Here is a 25447-nt window from a genome sequence, read left to right as displayed (position 1 = left end):
AGTTACTTAAGTGCAGTGTAAAATGGCTGTGAAATAACGTGGACGTTATTTCACTCAGGCTGCAGTGGCAGGCCTGTGTAAGAATTGTCAGAGCTCCCTATGGGTGGCAAAAGAAATGCTGCAGCCCATAGGGATCTCCTGGAACCCCAATACCCTGGGTACCTCAGTACCATATACTAGGGAATTATAAGGGTGTTCCAGTAAGCCAATGTAAATTGGTAAAAATGGTCACTAGCCTGTCAGTGACAATTTGGAAGTAATGAGAGAGCATAACCACTGAGGTTCTGGTTAGCAGAGCCTCAGTGAGACAGTTAGGCACCACACAGGGAACATATACATGCACACCTATGAGCACTGGGGCCCTGTGTGACAGGGTCCCAGTGACACATACATATAGGCCACAACCTTATGAGCACTGGGGTCCTGACTAGCAGGATCCCAGTGACACATAACAAACATACTGAAAACATAGTGTTTTCACTATGAGCACTGAGGCCTGGCTATCAGGATCCCAGTGAGACAGTGAAAACAGTGACAAACACCCTGACATACACTCACAAACAGGCCAAAAGTGGGGGTAACAAGGCTAGAAAGAGGCTACCTTCTCACACACAGGTCAGATTCTACATTTCTCAAGCGATTTCTGTATTTATTTTTTAGATGCATAAGATGTTAGAAAGCCTTTTCACATAAATATGCGGTGAAGAAAAGAAATAAACCTTAAGTGCCTTTCATTGCTCAATAGCCCCTCTGTCACATGTATTTCATTTGCTTTATAGTACTTCTCTTACCAGTGTAGGATGTCGAAGCACTTTACATCACACACATACAGAGGCAATGAATCATCCATGTGAAAATTAGCGAATAGAAACTGTTACATAAGTCAAAGAGGGACTACAAGGTGTAGGATTCACATGCCATGCATATTGGTGAGTATTTTCTAAGAGTGCTTGGTCTGGAGAAGAACAAACGCAGGATTAATAAAATAACATACCATAGTGGTTAGCAGTTTGTGTGCAGCTCTTTGATGGCAGCCCATAGCTCACTGTTCTAGGTTACGATTATATCTTATTGACTGCACAGTAACAAAAGAATCTCTGTGACAAAAACAGTAACCCACAGTGCTATGCACGTAAAATACTGTTCTTTGATATGCATGATACATGTTCTTTGCAGCAGGCCTGTTAACCATCTGCGCTGCCTTAGATGTGTCAAAATTTCCATCTCTCGCCAGCAGCTACATTAATCACCAGCGTTATCTTAACAGTTTTATTTTTACCTGAAAACTGCAGGATATGCAATGAACTTTGCAGTGCTTTTAAAATTGCTGTACAAATGAAGTAAAAGTTATAAAAACACACATGTTTAAGTTGAGAGGCACCAGCTGCAGAGGGGCCTTCCTGCCCGCCCAGGCCTTGAGATGCCTGCAAACCCACCTGGCAATGTGTCACAGAGCCCTGTGGGTCCGCGGACCACAGCTTGGGAAACTCCTACTAATTTTTAGACCTACTGTTTCCTTGGTATGCTGCATAACACAACTGCTGTCACATCCCATGCTCACTGACATTAAAATAATTTAGAGCTGTTTCATGTAAATTGAATAAAGGCTTTAATCCATCAATAAGCCACACAAAATTATGATCATACTATGATCCGTGAAACCACTCATGTTCCAATATAAGTTCTCTAAAATGGAAAACCATGAGATTCTGTCGCATGAAACATGAGGTAACGTGTAGCCAGACAGAGCATAATTATTTCTTGTAACTGTTGTCAATTCCATTGCATGACCCACTTTTTACAAATTTGCGAAATTACTAGACCCTGTGAGTGATGCCAATTACTTGTTTTTATGACCGCAGTAACCTATTGACTGTTTTCCCCATGGTTTGTTGTAAGGGTCACTGGTCATATTTGACTTAAGTCATGCAGGCAATCTCGTCATAGGCTAGAAAGTAACACCTTTAGTCAATAAAGAGTTTCCATGAGTGTAGAACAATAAAATGGATGCAGGTTAGGTCACGAGAGACAATAATCATACGGGACAGGTTAGTGCTACAATCGGGCATTTAGCCACAGTGTGGCACCCTTGAAACAGAGTTGTACTTGGAGTGGTATTGTAACAAAGAGGTAAATGGAACGTGTGGCTGTAAAACAAGCAGGGTGTTTGATGAAACATTTACAGATATACATTGTTTAGAGACTCGAGCAACTTGAGGCTCTTTGCTGAGCAAGTGTTGCTCTCTACAAATGGTCGGTTTTATTTCATTTCAGAGAGACCAGCAATGGAACTCGGTAGGCTTTTTGCAGTGTTTGTGGGTTACATGGAGAAGTAGCTGTTTGTACCTTTTTAAAAAGGACCAGATTTTATTGAGGTTAAGTATGTGTATGAGAAGTTTGTTAAACTCTAAGGTGGGAGTGTGGCTCAGTGCTTTCTTATATACTGTAATTCAGTCTTGTGTAGATATTGGAATCTCCCCTTAAATGCCACCAGTGATGTCATTAGGGATGATCTGAACGTAACTGCTGCTGAAAAAGGACATCTCAAGTTCATTCACGAAAAGACATGTTTTTAATTACTTCAAAAATTTAGGTGTGAATATTTACTGCAGTGAGAACTAAGCTATGCTCCACCTTCAGTGGTATAAACCTAACTTAGTCCCTGGATTCTCTAAATCAGCAGGAAATTATTTTGATTTCTCTAGATCGTTATTAAGAGGAAATCCAGTTTACAATTAGACTGCATTGACAATGTTGCAGGCAGCTGGATGTGAGAATTTACTTTTCATAAACCGGAATGTCCAGCTGTAGAGTTCAAGACTCGGGCAAGAGAGAGTGTTTCTTGGCTAGTTTTGAACATTTCTTTGTTTTCTAGCCACTGGCCCCATGACCTGACAGCCATAGTGGTCCAAGTTTGTAGGGAAGGCTAGAATTCAGTACTTCATGAAGAATGCCCAAAGTGTTTAGAAATATGTCATAACTTAAGACAGAATTTTACTTGTGATTGTAGCATAATTTATCATTTGTTCTAGCTACATGAACATATGAACAACTAAGGAGGGGAAGACATAATTTCTCCAAACCTTGCAAGTTTCTTTTGGAATCTTCTCTCCCCTGAATAGCGGACTACTACAGTATTTTTAACATATCAAAGTTGGTCAGCTTGCACATTTGATTTATTGTTACCACAAAAAAAGTATTGTGCGGTTTGTTACTTTAGCAAATTTTAAATAACAGCACGTGCTATATTTAGACATCAAATACTAAGAAGAATGACCTACAAACTAATCTCAAAACCAAATCCATTTCCATTGTGCATACTAATTGCCTAGTTATCGGTGTTTGTGTGTGTATAAACACAAACACACACATATATTATTGTCTATCTCTTATTAAATGGCTGGACATCATATTAGAACTTCTTGGTGAGCTAGCAAGGTGACTTGGTGCTTCAGTGAGGTAACCTATTTTACACTGAGAACTTGTAAACTGTGTAAGGATATTTAAAGTCATAATGGGAGGGATGCACTCATTCTTCATCTACCCTTTTTTCAGTACTGGATCCACATCTTGTAACTGGTGATCCATGGCAACTGTGATCAGTCGAAGATTACCAAGAAGAGTATGCAGAGCAACTTCACTGTCCATCCATGGCAGATACACAAAGAAGAGAGAGCTGCGGGACCACTCTGAGGATTCCACACAAGATCATGAGAACCACTGCGCTACTGCTAAATTAAACACAAAATTAATGTTGCACCCTGTGGAGTATCGTGTGCTATACAACCCACTGGCATATTTAGGAACGAAAAAAAATGCCTATTTTTCAGCCGAAGATTCCGAAGATGATTTTGTAGAGAATAACTATTCCAGCACTAGTTCAAAGCAAATTCAGAATACCTATAGCATCACATGCTCTCGTAGTTTGTCCAGTACTAAAAACACGCTTCTGGATTTGGCTTTTTCTAAACCCATTCATGTTCACTCAAATTTGCCACAGACTGCAAAGCCAGTGGATAACACCGAAATTGTGGAGTCTAACGTTGAAGCCTTCAACACAAAGGAAGACCCAAGGGTATTTCAAAAGCATAGGTCCGACTATAGTTCTCTTTGCAGAGATGACTCTGAATTGTTCACAGCTCTTTCTGTAGAAGAAGGAGAGATCATTTTAAAAAAGATCTCTCTTTTGAAAAGCAGTCTTACCCCGCAAACTCTTGTTGAGTATATGGAAAAACTTGGTCATTTACCAGTGGAGCAGTTGTCACTTGTGAGGGCAGACACCAGATTTGCTATGCTTTGTCGATACAGTATTGACAGCATCCGTTCATTCAGTCCTTCTGAACTTATAAGAATTCTTCAGGCATTTGTTCGTTTAGGTATTCCACCAACACATTCCATGCTAAATGTCTATGAAATTGAATTAAGCCGTCGTGTTTGGGATATGAATGTAGTTCAACTTTTGCTAGTGGCTGACTTGTGGCGTTGCCTGAATCGTAATGTACCTAGGTATCTAGAGATCTTGTACAGTTACATACATTTACACTGGAAAGACCTCACCTTGCCACAGCTTGTTCAGCTAATTTATCTCATTGGAGAAGGAAGGACAGCACCCCCTGATTTAATGGAGAAGCTTGAATCTTTGGTGTTGAAGTACATAGAATCCATGAATCTAGAAGAAATAGGGGCTGTTTGTTTGGGATACTTTAAATCACGCAGTGGGTTGTCTGAGCATCTTATGCGGAAAATTGGAGACAAGGTTTCCCTTGCAATGGAAGACATAAGCAATTATGCTTTGGTGAATGTACTTAAAATGTTTCGTTTTACTCATGTTGACCACATACAGTTTTTAAAGCGTCTGGGACAGGTTATTCCACAACGTATTCCCTCAATAGGTACTCAGGGAGTCATGCACATCTCCCTGGCCTGTGCAGCTCTGCATTACCTTGATGAAAAGATTATGAATGCAATAGCCGAAACAATGCCTTCCAGGGCAATCTACTGTAGAAGCAAAGACGTTGCCAAATTCCTGTGGTCTTTTGGAGCATTAAATTATGAGCCACCCAATGCCCAGTTGTTTTACTCCAGCCTAACAGACCAAATTCGTGTGAAGATGCATGAGTTTGAGAAGTTCCCAGAGCATTTACTCACTTGTTTATTGGCTTTGTCTTTTGGTCGTCAATTTCCTTTTGACCTTATTGACTTTGCTCTTAGTGACCAGTTTGTGAAGCTGGCAACGAGGGGGAGCCGATTTGAACTTAAAAAAGATCTCTTCACTCTTGATGGCACTGTGGGGATTGAATGTCCAAAATACACTGGCAGTCGCTTGAGTCCCCAGCTTAAGAAAGAGGTCTCAGAAATGCTTTGGGATTTTGCAAGTAAGGAGCTCTGCACAAAGGTGGAAGTTGTTGAAGCTGCCACTCTACTTGGCGCTATGTTGGGTGGGCCTCATTATGTAAAAAATCATTTGATTTTGCCTCATACCAGATCAAATGATCTTGAAGTTCACTTAGACATTAATGGACATGCATTGCCTTTTAATAAAGGTGCCACAGATAGTCCAGTGTCGGAGCAATCACTTAAAACCTTTGGTGTTCATCTAACTGATGCCCTAATGAGACAACTTTTGAGTGGCAAAAATGAATCTCACTCTCCAAACGTAGAACTGAAACCAAAGTTGGAGGCTGCAGCAAAAGAGGAGGTGATGTTACCTGGGAAAGATTACAAGGGAAATCTGGATGCTTCTGTATTTTCCGATGGGGTAGCGCTGACTGACAACCTTCTCAGTATTTTGACTGACTCCAAGTGCTCTACAGAGAAACACAATTCCCAACCTGAGACTATGCCGAATGTTCTGAAGTTGGCTATCCAGGTGTCGAACAGGAACCACTATGCTTATGCTTCAAAGCACTTGCTAGGACTTCATAGCTTGAAAAGGAGGCAGCTCCGCCAGTTGGGATACGTAGTGATTGAACTGCCATTTTGGGAATGGGTTCCAATGCTCAGACGAACCCGCTCAGAAAAACTGGCCTACCTGCACCAAAAAGTATTTGGCTGTATTAACTGAACAATACAGACTGAGAGTGTGGGCGATCAGTGGGACGTTGATGAGCCAAAAGTAATCTTCTTTGAGGCGGACTATGTTGATTATAGAAGATATTTATGGATGAAAATCAGATGTATAAAATTACAAATGATAAAACTATTCTGAGCTGACTTGTTGGTTTTGTTTTACTGCACATGCATGCCTTTCAATATTTAAAGAATAATTCTCAGCACAGTCCTAGTTTCAATTGAAAACCATTGTCTAAGTATGCAGCACTTGGAGGAACGTATTCTAGATAGCATAGAGTTGGCATGAGGTTCACAAACTTCTCTAGGCAAGGGTTATTTAGCATTAAGTATCCACATGCTGCGTCACTGAATAATGTTTTGGAAGGCTGGGCCTTCATTGTTAGGTATGCGTAATGGTGGCCGGATCGGTTTTTAATTGCTTTCCTGATTTACTTGTGTGGTGCACAATTCGTATCATGTGTTAACTGCTAGGGCTTGTTATAAACACCCTTAGCACTGTTTATTTCTTTATCATACACATATGCACAACAAATGGCTTCCAGGTACTGAGTTGTGGGCAATTCAAAATAAATAGTTCAATTAACATAATTTCCCTTTGAAACTAAAGTGAAACATAAGGAATTTTGAAATAATATCTTGAAATATCACAGCAGTAAATGTAAGTAATACACAATCATTAGCAGCAAAAATAGGGACCTATTTTAGAGTTTGGTAAACCCAATTCTCTTTTACAGACGTGGTGAATGTCTTATCCATTGTATGACAATTGCATAATAGCCTGTGCCACTTGTAATGTGGCAGATATGATATCCTCCACGTTTTAGGCGGAATAGCCCATTGCCAAACTCGAAGTAAAGTCCAGTCTGTTATAGTAGTCTTTAATTGCCACAACATTTCTACCTGCCTAGTCTTGCACTGTAGGCTATTCCCCTCTTTACAAGCAACCTGTGGCTTACCTACCAGCAGAACTGGAATGAGTAGCAGCTGGGCATTCTTCCAGACATAAGTAGGTGTAGGGAGGTATTCTCAAAATACGGCACTCCTCCTTACAATTATCGTTGGGAGAGAAAAGTGCAAACTTGTCCTTCTAGCTCCTCCTTCAGGCATGGAAATATTGCTTAAGGTAGGGGCAAGAAAGGCTTTCACTTGTTGCTTGTTGCAGTCCCCTATTGGCATCAATGATCATTGTTGCAGAAGGTTGGTCCTTGATGAGAGATCTCAGCAAGACCACAGGGGAAAGGAATACAAAGAGAGGTAAAGAAGGGGGTCTAAGCATTTTTGACCCAGCTCTGGCAGCCCCAGTTCTCATTAAAAGTAGAACTCCAAACCACTAGTGACTAATAAAAGATGACTAAGAAGTGCAGAATCATCCTAGCTTACTCCTTTGCTTTCTGATGGCTACAAGTTCCACCATCCTGGCAAGGAATTTCTTTACCTTTCAGTGCTAATGGGTGCTGAAACCTCTAGACCAACAGTGAATCAAAAAAACGAAATGAATTGGGAAAATGATATGGCAACACCTCCAGACACTCACCCATGAGGGATGCCTGATTTAGGAAGAGGCAAAAACTGCGCACCCACACCAAACTCTCAGAGCAGCAATCCAAATGGATTTGGGGGACACCACTCTTTGCATGAGGCTAATCTCCACCACATCTCTGGTCTTAAGTCCACAGAAGAGCCTTGCTTTTTTTAGCGATGGAGTGAGACAATTAAAAGATAAACTGAGGAACGTCACTGGTAGAATTATAACCCTTAAACCAGCCATCATGTCGCTAGGAAGCCAGTTGTGCATTTTGACCTATTTAATACCAGCAAAAAACTTAATGGGGTCATTGTTACACAATGTCTCGTAATTTTTCAAGATTTTGTACTGTAAAGAGGGGGCAGCACCCCAGATTCCCATCAAGCAGAACTTAATTTGATAGTTGGGCACCTCCTGGAAGAAGCAGCACAAGCTGTTTGTCGACAGGCATTAAATGAAAGCTGCTTCACCCACCTTAGCAGTATGAACCATTCGCCTAAAAAAGCACACATGCCACTAAACAGTGATCCTTTATTTTCTGTATTTCTGTATCTCTTTTAAGAAATGCGAATAGCAAGTGTTATCAGTGTGCAATTTAATAGTACTCAGTTTGTCAACATCCGAACAATGAAATGATGAATTGGCCCTGTCTGAATTTGAACGTGTGAATTGCAGAGCATTAATGCCGACATTAACAAAGGACTGGGTAATGGCCATTGGAATTTATTTTGTTTTTCAAGTACCCCAAAATCCATTAAATAAATGCTTGTCTAAAAGAGTGTCTCCTTAGATCGAGAATTCAGAACAGGCACTGAGTTATTTTAGTAATTTGCAGTTCCAAAGTGTCTGTCTCCCAATTGGTAAATTAAGAATACAGTGTTAAATCCAAGATGGCCACCTCATTTCGGCACATACAGTGTTCGCAAACTGTGAACAATTGTTTTTATAGTTAGAAGGGGGGAGCAAAGAACTCTGTGGTCGCCTGTGCATATGCATGCTAACTCACGAGGATAGCTGCTAGGGAATTCGTTTTTGCATAATGTAATAAAAATCATTTAAAGATGTCCGGCTTTGCATGCACATGATACATCATGCACAACAGTTATTTTAAAGTGTTTTTTCTTTTTAAACATACATACCTTGGTAGGGTAAGAAGTCTGCCTGCGCATTTAAGAGCATGCATATGCACGGGTGACCATGTTGCAACTGCACTGATCAAGGCTTATCTTTTTCAATTAATCCAGAACAACTAACCTTTGTCATCAGTGGATATAGTCAGTTCACAACCTTTAGGTTCTCAGTATCATGCAGGAGAGAAGTTCCATTTCTTTTCCTATATCCCCTTTAGAGAATATCACCAAAAAATCTTATTGAACAACCAAAGAAGACGATGATGATGACTCTTAGGGTACCAGTCATCTAGTTCCTGAGGATCTGTGTTCTCGTGTATTTTATTTCTGTTACTCAGAAGAATGTGAACTTTTGGCATGAGTTAAAATGTTTTCTTTCCTTATTTGCTATACTTCTGAAGTGTGTTAGTGGTAACCCGGACTGTGATTATAGCAGTGATGCAACACCTATGCTTGATAAAATTCCCTGATACACACTTCTTTCCATCTAAGAATGTCACGGGGGGGGGGAGAGGAGAGTTCATTGGTCTACAACAGAGCAACATTACCAGTTCACGTGTCTTCCCCAAATGCTGCTTAAAAGGCATATTCAAGGGTTCCACTCATGTGGCAGCTCCTGTTAATCAACAAGAAGTTAATCTACCCCCTTAAGTGGGTTCTCTGGTTCAGCCACTTACATCAAAAATCCACTTTGCCACCTTTCTTTTCTATTTGTAACTTTCTATCTGTCCCAAGTTAAACTTTATCTTTTGTGGAAATTCACATTTATTAGACAGTTATGAGTTCCTTTGGCCTGACATTTTTACTTTAGAAGATGGTTCTTGCTCTAAAAAACGTGTTTCCAACATTGGTCCAAAAAGATAGAGCAATGGCAAATTTTGAGGCTAACTTCTGTGTAATTCCTTCCCACTTAGATTAATTTTGCATTTTATTACGGATATCTTAAAATCTGGCACGTGTGGAAAGGAGCGGTTTTCTGACCATCAAGACAATGAATTATATACAGCATTTTGATCCTGTGCAGCGGTTCCTTGACATGAGCTGCCTCATGTTAGGAAGATTGTGGAGCGCAGCTAACCAGAACTGGCTGAAAATCATTTGCTTTTTAGCTCTCCTTTCCAACTGTCTGTTGGCAAACAGCCCATTTCAATTGAAAGGATACATAGAGTTGGCTTTTGTCCATCAGCAGCTTAAAAATCTATGGCTTTTTTGTCCATCTCACTTCTTTACTCCTAATTTGAGGGCTTTCCTCCATATTCTTGTGATTGTCCAGCCCCAAGAGCATTTTGTTTTCACCGTGGTTTGAGTGGGTGAATGTATGCTTCCACTGCTGACATCAGACTGTACATTGCAGTACGCAAGAGACTTTTGTTTATATCTCTTTTTGCCTTTATGGTGGCCCCCTGCTCCTTTCCCACACATTCCCTCTCAACTTATTTAAAAATGTGGTTCCCCTAGAAGGTGCGTGCACCCTGTAGCCCCCTGATGCTTCTTGAGCCCTGTGCAGCTGTATCAGCCAGTGCACATCATAAAATTGTTTTGTAAACAGCAAGTCCACCCCAATGTATGTCTGTGCAGCAGCCATCTTGTATTTGTTTTTCCTAAGCTAAAATTAAAAAAAATACATGGTGGCTTTCAATCGTGGGCATATTTGCACAATAGCCATATTGTAATGGTCTTTCTTTCAGTTTAAAGAAACATCTTTGCAAGATGGAAGTGTGCCAATGAACACTTAAAGATCTCAAAGGTGTTTAGTCGAGTTAACATGTTCTCTGGCTGGTGTCTTCAGGAGGAGTCCCAATAGCCATACAGTTGTCCAGGATAAACTAATTTGAACAAAAACTCTCACTGATGAGAGTAAGTCATCGTCAGATCACCTTATAAACAGTAAGGCAAACGAAAGTGATAATGCCTTCCAGGACAAATGTGGTTGTAATGGAGTTGATATTCAGATTGCTTTCATTGGAGAGGTGGCAACATTCAGTTTATAGCATGAACTCCATCCCAGATAGATGTAATCTCCCCGCGCCTGCAGTAAATAGCTGCTTTCAACAATCCCAACAATTATTGTAACAATCATTACTTTCACTGAGAATGCACTTCCAGGTTGTTAGTTTATTTAAAAGAAAAACGACTTTGGAAGCGGGAAACTGTTGATGTATTAAATCTTGCTTAGCTTAACGACATGCAACTTTTTGGCTCATCATTTGGAGTTCATTCATAGAGATCAAGAACCACTCATCCTAGTTATCTTCCAACCTCTTGCTCATGACTTTAGGTTGGGGTCAAAGGGAAGAAGGGGCGCAACAAGAGATGAGCTACGAGAGTGAGACGAGAGGGACATAACATAAGGCCATACAGAGGCATAATTGTACGAGGCAGTGGCACAGAAACAGAAAAGCCAGCTTAAGATCTGTACAGGTTTAAGGAGAAAGCCAGGCTTCTCGAAGGTGGACCAGAAAGAAACATGACCATGACATAAATGCAGAGAAGTTACAGAGGCACCTCAAAGGAACAGGATGGAAGACAGATGCAGACGAGCATAAGAGAAGCCGAAACCTTCAAGGATATATATGTGAACAAGATGTGAGATCCACCTCAAAGTCGCACAGGTATGATCCCAAGATGCACAGGAGAAAAGCAAGAATAACCTTAAACAAATGGTTGTTAGAGACAACACAGAGAATGAGAAAATAATTGATAACCCAATGCTGCTAGACAGAGACAAGAGGAAATTGAGTAATCGGAGAGCAGACAGAGGGCCAAAGCAGGAAGTAATGCGCGCATAAACACAAGTTCACCCACCTAGACATGCACCTGCAAGCACATGTATGCAGACTGAATCCCAAAATAAGTTGCATATGTGTCTGTTTCTGCCAACATCAGACCAACACACACATTAATGTCCATAGATAATCCACACCTGATAGGCACACACCTAAACTCTGCTTACCCACATGTCACTTGTTCATGGGAATCAAACCAATACATAGCACAGGGCAAAGTGTCAGTAAACGTGACAATTTTAAATTGGTACCTGCATATGTATTGTAATGCAGTTTTCATTTATGGAGTAAGAATATATTAGTATTGCCGAACAAGGTCCCCCTCACTGATATTGTTTTTATTTATTTTTGGACTACTTTCGTGCTTATTGGCTAACCGGTCCTCACCACACTGATGCCATGAATGGAGCCCATTAGAATATCAGGGTGCACTTTGGCAGAGACCTGCTGTAAGCAAGTAAGGCTGAAGGGAAATGCCTCTTTTGGGAGCCTTTCTTACAAATCTTAAACCATCTTCCCGAGGTGTCACAGCCAGTTAATCGGGGGGAGGATGTTCGGTCTCTAACTGATCTGTTCCTTAGACTGTGCAGATTTTTCCAGGAGGGTTTTGCTATGATATTGCTATGTTTAGCTACAGTCTTAGTTTATTGCCAGGCTGGGGCCGTTTAGGGTAATAATTCACCATATTGCCTTCTATATTTAATGTGTCTGAGAAACAACAAAGAATAGATGCATATTAAATGAACTTGTAACATTCTTCAAATCCCGCTGTATTTGCTCATCTTTCAAACAGGTATGGCTACAGGGGAGCGCCAAGCAATGCGACTGACTGTTCTCTAAAAGATAAATACTTTGTATGTCTTTATGACAAGAGAAAGAAGTAAATACATCATACCACGTGAAAGCAAGGATTTGAAAAATCTTCAGGCCCTTGAGAGTGATAACTGAGTGTGCCAACACCCAGGTACTGATTGAGCTATACGACCAAAGAAAACATATGCTTTAGGGTGCAACTTAACAATAAAGTGGGGTAAGGGATCGGTTTTTGAAATGTAATTTGCAAAAATGAACACCTTCCTTTCTTTTTATGTTATAAGGTGACTGTCACCTGAGTGGTACGCAGTGCATATTGGTGGCTGTCTTTTGGATGGCCAGCCGATTCTGACCTGTCTCGAGACTGGTTTATTTGAGCTAAGCAGCAATATAAACTTTTGACTCTCTCAAACTCAATCTAGCTGCATCCATGCTAATTCGAGCTCAAAGCTGGGATGTCTCCTTCGTGTCATTTGTGCTCTGCAGGCAATGCCTTTCAGGCCCGATGAGGGATGATGGATCTTATGCAAGTCCAAGAGATTTTGTTGTTGTTTAAAATAATCGGTTTTTATAGTAAGGGAATTCCCAAAACGAACAAGAAGGCCAATTCAGACAGTTGATTGGACCAGTCTCCAGACTCCCTGCTGCGATTGTACATTCAGTGTTAGAAATGCATGCCTCTTTTTCTATTTTGTTTTCTTCACCTAGGTGGAATTATTCTAGAGGGCCCTTTGTCTAGCCTTCTGTTGGAGGAGGGAACTTATATAAAAATGTGATATTTGGTAATTCTGCCTTTATATTGAAAGTGGTTTAAGAAATACAAATAAATCGTTTTTAATTTTTGTTCTTAAAAGCCTCACATGCTTTCTTCTTGTTTCAGGGCTAAGCCTGATGCACTAAGGGACCTTCTGATCACCTGGGAAAATGGTCATAAACCTCTGCCTGCCACAGTTTAGTCCCAAAATTACCTGCAACAAGGTACCATTCCTTCAGTATACAATATTTATAACAGGTTTGCGATTCACTGAAGTACTATTTCTACTTTTGAGCATTAGTGGTGTTAAACTGATATTTCCAGGATTCTCATGCTTATTGAGTCCTTCAAATATTAAATAAGTGAATTCTGCACTTCATACAAATGTAAATACCTGTCCCAACTAATTTACCAAAGACGTGACTTCATTTATAGTAGTGGAATCATGCAGCAACAGCGTTGGTAAGCTTCATACTAGCAGGTCTTCATAGTTTCTGATCTTTGCTGAAATAGGGAGTTTCCTAGCTTTAGAGCACAGAACATCGAAGATGCTTTCAAAGGCGAGGCAACTTCTTTAATATGGACTCACAGCAGCAATACAGAATATACAAGCACATTGTCTTATAGTTGCAGTGCTACAAAGCTTGAGCTCCCTTTCCTTGATACTTCTCCAAAGCTTGACTTCTGTCCTACTTCTGTATTACCATATAATCTGTCCTAACATGACACTATTTGTTTTCTCTGTTTCTCCTTTTCTGTATTTTTTCCATCTCTTTAGCTTCCCTTGTCCTCGCTTAATTTGACCCTGTTGCTTAACGGTGCATTCCAAGAGTCCTATTTATGTTCCCCTTCACACGCAGTATCCCGTAATAGCATGGCCCTTCTTCCTCTGAGCCTTTGTCTTAAGACACATCATACCTCTTCCACTGGGGCATTATTTGAACTGTGCTCCCTGCAAGTCAGTCTGTCTCTGCAGAGCCTCACACTACGTCCATGCTCCCACAAAACATAATTTGCTGCTCCTGCCAAGGCTATGCCACTCGCCTTCGGATGAGACACAGAAGGTGGTCTTAGACTTTTCTTCATGGACCCTTGACTGCCTTAGCTTACTGTATCCCAAAGACAAAAGGGCACTGTGCAAACCTTTTTCCAAGTGGTCGCTCTTCTACAATATAAAATATAGTCTTGTGGTGTTCCAAACCTATTTCTCACCTCCCAATCCCCAAAATGGCAGATCAGCTTAAAAATGGCCGATCTGCCCTCTGGCGGGGACAAGGATACCTAGGACATATGTGAACCATATGGGGAGCGACGCTTGCCCAAGGGCCCACTCTTTCAACAACAAAAAAACCGTGGTGCCCTAGTGGTGTGCATTTCTGTTACGCAATTGTGGTCCCACCCGCAATCGCACAGAAGGAATACACTAAAGAGAGACAACAGGGGAAAGGTGAACCTCTTTCACCCAGTGTATCCTAGCCCTCCTGGAGCAAGGATTTGGGTTTCCAGCGTATCCCCATTACCTCTTGATGGTTAAATGTATCATATTCTGATGTTAGCGTTTTGGGACTTGTAAGTATGACTACCAGAAATGCAGATAGTTGAGAAAATAGGAAATGCTGCGTTTCTTGAATACAATTTTGACCTTATGACATTAGCTTAGTGTTATATGTTAAATATTTAAGATGCACCTTTTAGATTTAGAAGCTTTAGTTTCTGCTCTGATTAAAGCAAGCTGTCTTCTGCAGAACCTTGAACTGATGTGGTGGATTTATTTTTTGATCTTTTGGAACATGGAATAGTTTTCCACAGTGCACAAAATGTACATTAGTTTATGTAAATCATGTGTTTCTTCATAAAGGTATACTTCAAGACGCATCCTATTTCAAGATGCGATTGTTGTAGTCTGACTTTTCCCCTTGAGGAATTTTATTCTAAAGCAGTGATACTTTTAGTTCTCAAATCAATGTTTGAGTTTCTTAAAGACCAATAGGACTGTCATCTCTAGCTTTACCACTTATTAAGACAATTACCTTGATAATCCAGTAAATGGGGTACTGGCTGGAAGATTCATAAAGCATTTGCCAATTACTGACAAGACTGTTTCATTGTGCAGTTTTCTGCAGTGCAAATTTCATACATCTTGCTTATTAATCTGTTTTATGTAAACCGGTCTTCCATCAGTATGGAACAGAATCCAAATCAATTCTCCTGTTTCATACCTTTATAATGTCGTTGACACTATTGCACCTGTTTTCAGATGCTCTGTCATGCTGCCTCCAAATGACCCTCTCACCCACGCTGCAACTGCTTTGTTGCATTGGTTGTCTCTCCTATTGGGGGATTGGCTATATAAGATCGTTGGAGGTCACTGCTTCAGTCAACTCTTTTCACAGACTCCCTTCACAATGTGCCTTTGCAACATGCCAATTCTTCCTGTCCATCTTGAGCCTCTTTCAGTGCTGCCCATCCCACCAGAGTCCCTTTCATTTCCAGCTTGCAGTGTTGATCTTTCCTCAGCTGATACTGTGCAGAATTGCTTGGTGCTTGGACTTTGCCATCCTGGTACACCTTTCACCCTGTCAATGAACCCAAAAATTCCTTACCTTAAAACAAACCTCATGACTTACCCCATTCCTATCCATAGTCCAAGACCCAACCATAATTCTTGCCATTTCCTCCCCAATTAAACTAAAAGTTTGCCATAAACATGTTTTTATTTATTGGGGAACTTTTCTGGACTTTATTTGAAGCCGTTTGCTTTGTAGCTAATGTCTAGACATTTGTAATCCTAATCCCCTGTCAGTTAGCGCTGGCCATAATTTGTTTTTTATTACAGCCCTTTGCCTTACTCTACACTTGTGCCGCTCCTCTTCCTGTGTAGGTGGTTTGTTTGCTTCCACCCCCAGCCATAATGTTGCATTTCGTGTTAATTTGTTATGGCACAGAAAATCAGGATGATTGAGAATCTTCTAGCTTAACCAGGAAAATATACTGAAAAGCCACTGAAATTGTGAAAATGCATATTCTAAAAACATCACTCGTATAATCCATTGCAACTTGAGATAAGACTTTAAAACATTTGATTGAACTGCGTCAGTATCACTATAGGTACTCCATGCTGTTCAGTTCATAGGTGATTCAAGAGTGTTTCCTAAATGAGATCTGTAATATTGGATCTAGATTTGGGTCTTATGCATTGTTCAAATTCTGTCAGTGATTTATTAAGATCATAGTTAAATCCTTCTGAGCATTGCTGTGGTTCCCCTAAACGTAGGTAGTTGTTACACCACAACTCATGTTAACTAAGGCTCCCCCAATGACTTATTCCGTGTGTTATCCTACCACACAGTCACAAAGGGGTATAATTTAATATTGAGTATCTCCAGTTCGTCCTGTGAGAACAGAAGTCCTAGCCATTTGCACATCACTATTTGAAAGAACATGTAAAATATATATGTACAAGCTTTTCTTTAGTCGCCTAAAATACTGCGAAAGGACGTAAGTCAGTGTAGCACAAAATAAATGACCTGTAACTAATAAATATTTTGAAGATGTTGATTATGCTAGGCAATATTAACAGAAGGCTTGAGTGTATATTTAATTAATGGTTCAAAATGTCATTCGAAATTGAAGGAGTGATCAGCAAATTATTTTGTACCTAGATACTCTTGGTTTTAAACTGGAGCCTCAGACACATCCAGAGTTGTCAGCTTTTGAGCAGCCTAACTCCTAAAGAAAAGCTAAAGTTAGAATAAGGAGGGAGCAGGAGGCTCATACATTGACTGTGTATCTCTATTGCACATATAGGATGTAAAGGACATCACCGTACTACTTTGGAAAGCTATAGCACTCGCTTCAGATCATTACAGTTGTTGTAAATATTGTTATTTAGCCTGGCAGAAACACTGCTGCATTAGCAGTCACTTAAAAGTAGCGACCTAGTGGCACTCCACAGTCACTCAAAACCCTTAGTGTTTGTCTCTAAAAGGCAAGCCCTTTTGTTGCTCCTGCCACTTTTTCTTGCACTTTGTATGATGGTCCCTGATTTTTTTCTGTAAGTTCTTCACATTGTAGAAATTGCAGCAACAATTTGATGATTTTGACAAATGCGTAAATATTGACCATAAGGTATGTTCCTCCTTAGTGACTTTGGGTGGTGGCCGTTAGAGTAAGAGGTTGTTGCAGTCTTTATCCTTAAGTCTTTGTCGTCATGGTAGCATTCTCAATTCTGATCGAGAGGTCCAAGCAGGATATCTCCTTTTCAGAGACCATGTGGGTGAACTTTACATACGGGTCCTGGTAACTGACCCATAAAACAAACTCCACAGATCTACTCCTCAACCCTTTCCAAAACAACTAAAGTCTCACTGATAAGATGATGCCATAGGTGAATTTTAACCTTATAGGCGGTGGTTTCTGATGGAACGAAAGTCTTCTCAAAATGATACATGCATAAACTGCCCAGGCTTGGGGCAAAAGTACTGCTCATTGAAGTCCCTTGAGCTTGTAAATGCAAGGTTTTCTCAAATTGAAAGTAGTTTTCTTTTGAGGCCAAAGTCGCACATTCCATAACAAAATCAATTGGTGCATGAGAATTCAAGTCTGAGTTCCTTAGTATGCCCTCAACGATCCTTGAGTTGGCACCCTGCAGAATATTTGTGTAGAGGGCCTCATTATCCAGTGTTATCAGAAGGTCTTTAGTACCCACCCTTATTCATTTTGTAGCTTAAGTTCAAGACACCCTTAGTTTCTTCAAGAAGAGTGATGTGTCTTCCATCACAAAACTTTAATAGGGGTTCCAGATCTGAGTCAATCTCTTATACAATGAGTTGTCCTGGTTGGGAGTGAGATCTTTCCCTTATGGATCTTGGGCAAAATGTAGAAGTACAAAATCTTAGGATATGGGCATATCAAAAATCCTGATTACTTTATGGTAATCCATCCATTCAATTCAGTATCATGAACCATAATTTGTAGACGTTGACTGAGATCACCTGTGGGTTCGTGGGTGATAGTTCTGTAGCTCTTAACATCCCCAAGAAGGTGCAGGTATTCTTGTCTGTAGTCCTCCGTGGAGAGGATGATCACTGCTCCTCCCTTTTCTAACTTACTTCTGTATATATCATTCAGGACCACTTTCTCAAAGGTTTGTATTTCTGTTGGTATTGCTGCTCCAGGTGGAGTGAAAGTCGAGCCCTTACTCACTCATATTTGTATTGGCATCCTTTACTGGCTTGCAGGGATGTGGAATTCCTATAGTCTGACAACATGGACATATTGTTTGGGGTCAAGGACAACAAGCTTTCATGTTTATTTTGTCCTTGGGGCAAGTAGGCTCAACCCCCTACAGCACAAACCCATTGGCTGCCAGTTTACAGTACCAAATAATGGATCTGGGAAGGGTAATGCAGCAGTGAAGGTAATATTTGTGACCATATATAAATACTGTTCAAACTTGTATCTATGGTTCATTAACGCAAAGTTTTTATTGTTAGGGTGAGCACAAGATAATGTTGTAAGCTTGGACTGCACTACTGACAGTGGTTCCAGTATAAAAATATGTACACACGTGTGCAGTTTAACAATGTGAGGCGACATATAATGCTCCCAGCATTCTCTCTGGTTTGATTCAAATATTTGCAGAAGCTTGAAAGCAGAGTTGGTGATCTTTGCTTTCAAAATAAAATGTTCACAAAAAATGCACCTAAGAAAAAAAAAGCATTTTTCTGAGCTACTCTGAAATTTAGTTACTATTTCTTTAAAGAATCATTCAGTAAAATGTGTTGATGCATGCTATTATTTCTACAAACATATTCATAATGGAAAAATCAGTGTAACCAGTTCCAAGATTATAGGAAACATGAAAATAAACAAGCATTGGCAATGCCAATAGATCTTACTTTGGTGGTCAGCATTTTTGTTTTGTAAATGTGTGTCATGTTTTGATATGGTTTTTGTAAAACTGTATTGTTGTGGGGCCCTCACAATCTAACAAACATTGGCAAAAATATTTTTGTTCTCAAAAAGCACCACTCTCACTCACAGTGAAGCTAGCGGATAAATGGAGAAAGATGGAATTGAAAAAAGGAAAAAAAAGGTCCCAGTTCTTAAAGAAAATCACAAAAGTCCACCCGTGGTATATGTCTTTGCATTACTACAGTTTGATGTTTTTCATGAATTCACAAGAATTTACAGAAGTAGGTCAGGCAATCATACTCGCAGAAAATATTTGTGAACTGCACTTCAACGCGAGCAAATATGCATGTGTAGATTTGCTCAAGCTAAAATCTGTTGAATGTTTAAAATTTCACTTTCCCTCCAACCACTTTTTCCCAACCCTGGAAGAACCTTTACTTCTTGTCAGGAGTAAATTTCAAACCTTTCTCTGTATGAGAAAAGATTAGAGAAGAGCCTGTGAAAACACCTAAAACATGCTTAATAATTTTGCACAGACTCAAAAGGGCATTCCAACCCTGGAACTGTTGCTTACATCTGTCCCCAGTAGATCTGTATGCAGATCTGCAGAATAGTGGCAAAATAAGGGCATTCTTTCTATTCAAACCCTACAATGGTATGAGCCCTGGCATAATCAGAGAGGCTATTACCAGAGCTCTTATATTGTGAGATTGTGCCATAATTTGTCGTCACACTATATGTCACCAAAGGGATAAGTGTATTGTGTTACAGGGCAAGTAGAGTTATGAAACAACCTGTCCCATGACAAGTAGATATTTTATCAAATTCCACACCCCTGGCCTTGTCTTTGAAGAAGACATGTAGTCTGATTTTGCTAGAAAGGTTCACAATGTAGTCTGAAAGTAGCCTCATTAAGGGTCGGGATAAAACCCAGTCCCTTGTTGCTCATCCCTTCTTCAGTAGCATTGAGTTTTCTGTGTGAGATACATGACAAAACAAATTGATAAAGTGTTTGCATCTTGTACTTTCCTTTTTAGCAACTATAATGCCATTGTGATATGATAGCAGTTTGTGGCTCTGAGAAATGAAACCATTTCATGTTCACTTCTGTTAATTTCAGAGCTCGCTACCTAAACTCCATTAAATTACTTAATTTAGTTATATTCATATACTTATTTATTGCATCTCTATAGCTGATCAAATCATGTAAAATGCTACCCTACCTATACATTTGCAAGGGCAGGTAATTCCTGGTATTTGCTTTTCTTATGATACTGTTCTAAACCCAATTACTAGATGACTGGATTATTGCATATGAGCCTAATATAGCTTGTAACTCGAACTGTTTAGCTGCAAAACAATTGTCACTCATGCGTCTGGTTTATCAGCTGTCTATTTGAAGAAAGACACGTTCAGTTGTTTATATTTTACTGTAGTTCGGATATTTCGTATTATCTCTGGACTACAAATTAAGTTTAATTCATTGTACTAGGGCAAATTTGTGTTCTTTTCAGCAGATTCGAAGAAAATGATTCATGAAATCCATAGAACTATTTGAAGATGTATAAATACCACAATTAACACAATCTGGATTATTTTTCTGGGAGAAAGTGCTTTGATAAAATGTCATCCAGTGGAATATTGCATATCTTCAAAATTATCTCTTGATCTTAATAGAATTGAAAACATTTTCTGGGGGTTTGCTCTGTGCTTATAATGAAACATGCTTCCTCAAATGATACAGACCCTTTAAAAAATTGCAAAGTGTTTTTATTTGTTTTTGCTTCCACATTTACCTTAAGAAAATAAGTAAAATACTAAGATAATGTATTTATACACAGCTGTCAGGATTCAAATGTATGAGATAACAATCTGAACAGTTTTGGAACGCAATCTTTAAATTATGTCCTCATGTCTCTCTCGCCTTACACCTAGGTCTGTGCTGATGGCTATGAAGTTGAGAATTTGATCTCGGAAGACATTGTAAAGAGAAATCGTGGATTTCGTTGTGAATATTTTATTAGACCACCTGTACATGTCACCATCACATTTCCATTTAATATAGATATCAGTACAATTAATGTTGACGTCACATCATCAGGAGGGAATCAGCATTTTACTGAGCTTGAAATATTTACGACTTCAACAAGCAAATCCACATTGAATAGCCAAGGAAACCCCTTTCCAGGTGTTTCGAGTCAAAGCAGTTCTGAGAAAGATGTTTATAAATTGGTAGGTAAAGCGCTGTTAAAAAATCCCTATAGAGCAATATTTCACAACCGAGGATTTAAAGCAAGGCCCCCCTTTCATCATACACAGCCTCCTTTTCCAAATACTGAATTTGTAGCTTTTGAACTGTGGAATAAAGGGCCATTCTCACTTAACAACGTGACACACTTGAAGATTAGCATCTCCCATCTAGCTGGTGGAGGCCTTCTGTGCATTAAAACTGTGGAGGTATGGGGTCAGCCAGCAAGATCTTGTCCACAAGCATTAATGGACTCTGTGCTACAAATTGCCAGTGAAAGCCTACCTCAAGCCATTGGCTCACAGGACCCTGCATCTCCAATGGAAAGCAACTGTATGTCCGACAGTAATTCAGACATTGCACAACAAATTCTTCAGGAATTGGATATCCATGATGTACCTGAGGAATTTTTGGATCCCATCACTTTAGAAGTAATGACCCTTCCCATGCTTTTGCCTTCTGGAAAAGTGATCGACCAAAGTACACTGGAAAAATGTAACCGCAGTGAGGCTTCTTGGGGCAGGATGCCCAGTGACCCTTTCACAGGCGTTACCTACAACCATCACTCACAGCCTGTTCCACACCCAACACTGAAGGCACGAATAGACCTCTTCCTCCTGCAGCATGGTATTCCAGGCTCCAATATTCTCGGGAGGGCTCAAGCAAGAGCCATCGTAGCACCATCTTCCATCACTTTGCCATCTCTGAAAAGAAAGCTGGCTTGCATGGAACAATCTGTAAATAACAGAAATTGTTTGGAGCCCTCCTGTTTTACAGCTCCAAACAGTCTAGTAATGTCTACCTCAGAAACCTGTGCTAAAAAAATGAAAACTGACTGTGATATAGGTGTAGCACAAATGGATTGCTCAGCAGGTACTGTACACTTTGCATTTAATTGTCACTGTTTTACAAGTAATTGATTGTGATTTTTATTTCCTGAATAATAGATTGACGTAATGGACTGAGTGCCTTGTCGTGATAATTGTGAAGTTGTTAACCACGAACTTTTTTTGGGGGGGGGGGGGGGTTAATTTACTCCACAAAAGGCCTGAAACCTTTGTTATCACGCCCTTGAAGATGGTGTAAGTTCAATAATACATGAACCATAAACCTCTACATTACAAACGGAGAGTTCTCCATTTAATTATATATTTTGTATTGGTGGATTCCGTACCCCTTTCCTCTAAAATCTTGTCAGGTAAAGGATTAATATTTTGCCCTTTTCATAATAGATTAAAGAATGAAGCACAGGCGCAGTTGTGGACCTTGAACTTCCTTTCTCTGTATATTCTTTTTTTTTTTTATTCTTTATTTAACGTTTAAAAGAAAACATATAGCAATGCAATTGTGGTGAAGCAGATCCATGTACATATATAATAATCATTGTTCCAGTATACAATGTATCATAAAACCATGAAAGCATGTCGGGCAGTCTCGTGGCATAACCATGACCATGCAGAACAGAGATTCTAACAGTATCATAAAGAAATGGTCAAGTAGTCTCATAGAGGCAACTTGGTTAATAGAGGGATGGCAGGGTCATGTGTTCATCATGATTCCGCGGATGATTGTGAGATCAGAGGAGTTCTGTTTAATGTGCATAAGTAGTCCCTGAACGGCTGCCAAATATCTGGAGGTCTAGATGTTAATGGCTATAACAATGAATAGAGTTCACTGGTAGTGTCACAGTATGTGAGGCTTGTAAGCCATTTAGTGACAGATAGTGGGTGCTTAGTGCCCCAAAGGAGCGCTATCTCACGTTTAGCCAGTAAAAGGGATATGTCTGTGAGGCGCCTAATAGTTTTGGGCAGATCTCCAGTATAGCCAAAGAGAGCCAGGAGCGGGGTTGGAGTGTAGGGTCAATCCCACAATACGAGACAATCGATCAAACACATCACCCGAAAAGCTACTAATATTTGGGCAAGTCCATGTCATGTGTGGGAAATCAGCAAGGGGAGCACGGCAATTGAGGCAGGCTGGGGATGGTCAATTCGGGCCGTATCACTCAGTGTAATGTAAATCCTTCTCAAGAATTTGTAATGGGTATTAATTTATGCCAATGGTTGAAAGATACAAAACGACTTAGTGCGCAGCACGCTTCCCAATTTTTTGAGACAACGGTCGTCCCAAGTCTATTTCCCAGGATTCCCTGAGCCTTTCGTTGGAGATAGGCAGGATATAAATACAAGCACAGTACAGTTTGGAAGCCAGTCATGCTCCGGAATCCACTGCAATGACCAGAGCCAGTGGATAAGTAGAATACCGTGCATGTAAAGCGCTCTGCAAACGACAAAGCACAAAGTGTTGCAGGTGGGTGGCATTGGCGAAGCGTGCGTCCGCAGTGCGCAAGGAAATATGATCAATGGGGAATGCATCACCCAGTGTCTGGAGATTGAGCAATTTTAAAGTTTGTTGTACAAGCACTTCCTGCATGATAGGCAGAAAAGGGTTATTTAACAGTGTCAGTGCCAGGAGTACAGTGCATCGCTCAAGAGCAGATGAACCAGTTTGCGCCTCACCCAGCTAGTGGTAGAAAGAGTTTGAATATCCCTACAATGCAGGAGCATTCCCCTGGGTAAGAGAGTGCCTAGGGGGACTGTAGCGGCCAGGTCAAGTTCCGAGATTGTATAGGGAATGTGCACATCTAGATGGAACCAGTAGTATGAATAATGGCATTGTGCTCCAAGATGATGTAATTGAAAATGGGGAACTCCGTAGCCGCCCCGCTTGTACGGGAGAGTCAGGATTTCCTAGCGGATGCCGGGGTGTCTGTCCGCCCACACAAGCCTAATAAGCCAACTACAGAGTGTTGCAAAAAAAGGAGTTTGCTAGTGGTACAGGATGTTCAGAAAAAGATATAAGAATTGTGGGAGAACCACCATTTTAATAAGGGATATACGGCCTGCCATAGACAGCGGTAGCTTCGCCCATCAATCCACCTAGGTCATAAGCCTCTCAACGACAGGTCCATAATTTAACTGAATTACTTGGTATTTTGTGAAGTCCTCACACCATCTGAGGGGAAATTCTACCACAGGTGCGAGGGTACGGTCAGTAAGTGGAAAAAGTTCAGACTTACTCCAATTAATGTGCAGTCCTGAAAATGCACCGAGGCGGACCACTTCATCTAATATGGGTTTGAGGTTAGCTTCAGGACGGCAAATGAACTGCAATATATTGTCTGCATTGAGCGAGACAAGCAATGGTCCGCTAGTAAATTGTAATCCCCTGTGTATATGTCTCTCCTGCAAGTGATGCACTAGGGGACGAAGGGGGGCATCCCTGCCGAGTACCACTAGATATCCGGGGGGAAAAGGGGATAGCGACCCATTTAGTCATTTAGTGGCCGTAGGCTGTGTACAACAAGGAGATCAATGCGGTGTATACCTGCGGAAAATCACAGTTTGCGAAGGATGGGGTTGTAAGAAAGGCCATTCAAGCGAATTGAATGCCTTTTCGGCATCTAGTAAGGCAATAGCCGCCGGTACTTCTGGCGATACTCTGTTGAGCCCTGCAAAAACTGTACAGAAATTAAGGGATGTAGAGCGGTGTGGAATAAAGCCCAGTTGAGCTGAGGAAATAACCTGTCTAACAATAGAGAGATGTGGGTAGCGATCACTTAGGCCAGTATCTTACTGTCAAAATTCAGGAAAGAGAGGGGTCTATGTGACTCGCAATACATGGGGTCTTTACCGGGATTCGGCAGAAGGGTTATGACCACCTCACGCATTGTTACAGGGAGTACCACAGCATCAAGCGCCTCCGCGTACTCAGATACTAGGCGTGGGCTTAGTATGTTTTTATATTTTTTATAGAATGTACCAGTGAGCCCATCGAGTCCCAGGGAGCGCACCCCCCTCCAGGGAATCTATTGCTTGCAGGACCTCTTCTACAGAGGAGGGCTCACTGAGCAATTGCTGCTGAGCGGAGGACAGCTACATCATTTAAATATTTATGTAATGCAGGGCGTGGTGGCATTGGTTGAGCCGTATGGAGGCGTGAGTAGTATGCATAGAATTCAGACTGGACCTCTGCAGTACCAATGGCATGACTGCCGTCCAGTCTCTAGTATGTGAGCCACTGAATAAGATGGATGGATAGGTCTAGCCAATATCTTTCCCGGCCTGTCACCCTCCCTGTATTGACGTGCCAAGGTGTATTTACTTCCCTTCCAGCCAGGTCATTGAACTTGCCCAGTAATAA

General features: G+C 40.7%; 2 protein-coding genes across 3 annotated transcripts in view; both read left to right on the top strand.

Moving 5' to 3' along the window:
* FASTKD5 (FAST kinase domains 5) overlaps nucleotides 1–6213 on the top strand; it is a 31516-nt gene extending 25303 nt beyond the window's left edge. Inside the window, exon 2 of the mRNA XM_069204828.1 lies at nucleotides 3556–6213. Within this exon, the coding sequence (XP_069060929.1) occupies nucleotides 3587–6064 (2478 nt within the window). The 5' untranslated portion in view covers nucleotides 3556–3586 and the 3' untranslated portion in view covers nucleotides 6065–6213. The remainder of the gene's footprint in view (nucleotides 1–3555) is intronic.
* UBOX5 (U-box domain containing 5) overlaps nucleotides 1–25447 on the top strand; it is a 110439-nt gene that overhangs the window by 25328 nt on the left and 59664 nt on the right. Inside the window, exons 2-4 of one of the 2 annotated variants that reach the window (XM_069204853.1) lie at nucleotides 12307–12477; nucleotides 13207–13304; nucleotides 20932–22117. In XM_069204853.1, the coding sequence (XP_069060954.1) occupies nucleotides 13251–13304; nucleotides 20932–22117 (1240 nt within the window). In that variant the 5' untranslated portion in view covers nucleotides 12307–12477; nucleotides 13207–13250. The remainder of the gene's footprint in view (nucleotides 1–12306; nucleotides 12478–13206; nucleotides 13305–20931; nucleotides 22118–25447) is intronic. The other variant, XM_069204843.1, reaches the window with a different exon arrangement.

The sequence above is a fragment of the Pleurodeles waltl genome, chromosome 1_2, assembly GCF_031143425.1.
Source record: "Pleurodeles waltl isolate 20211129_DDA chromosome 1_2, aPleWal1.hap1.20221129, whole genome shotgun sequence".
NCBI lineage: Eukaryota > Metazoa > Chordata > Amphibia > Caudata > Salamandridae > Pleurodeles > Pleurodeles waltl.
Note: the sequence above shows the minus strand (reverse complement) of the source record. Positions and strands in the feature narration are given on the sequence as shown.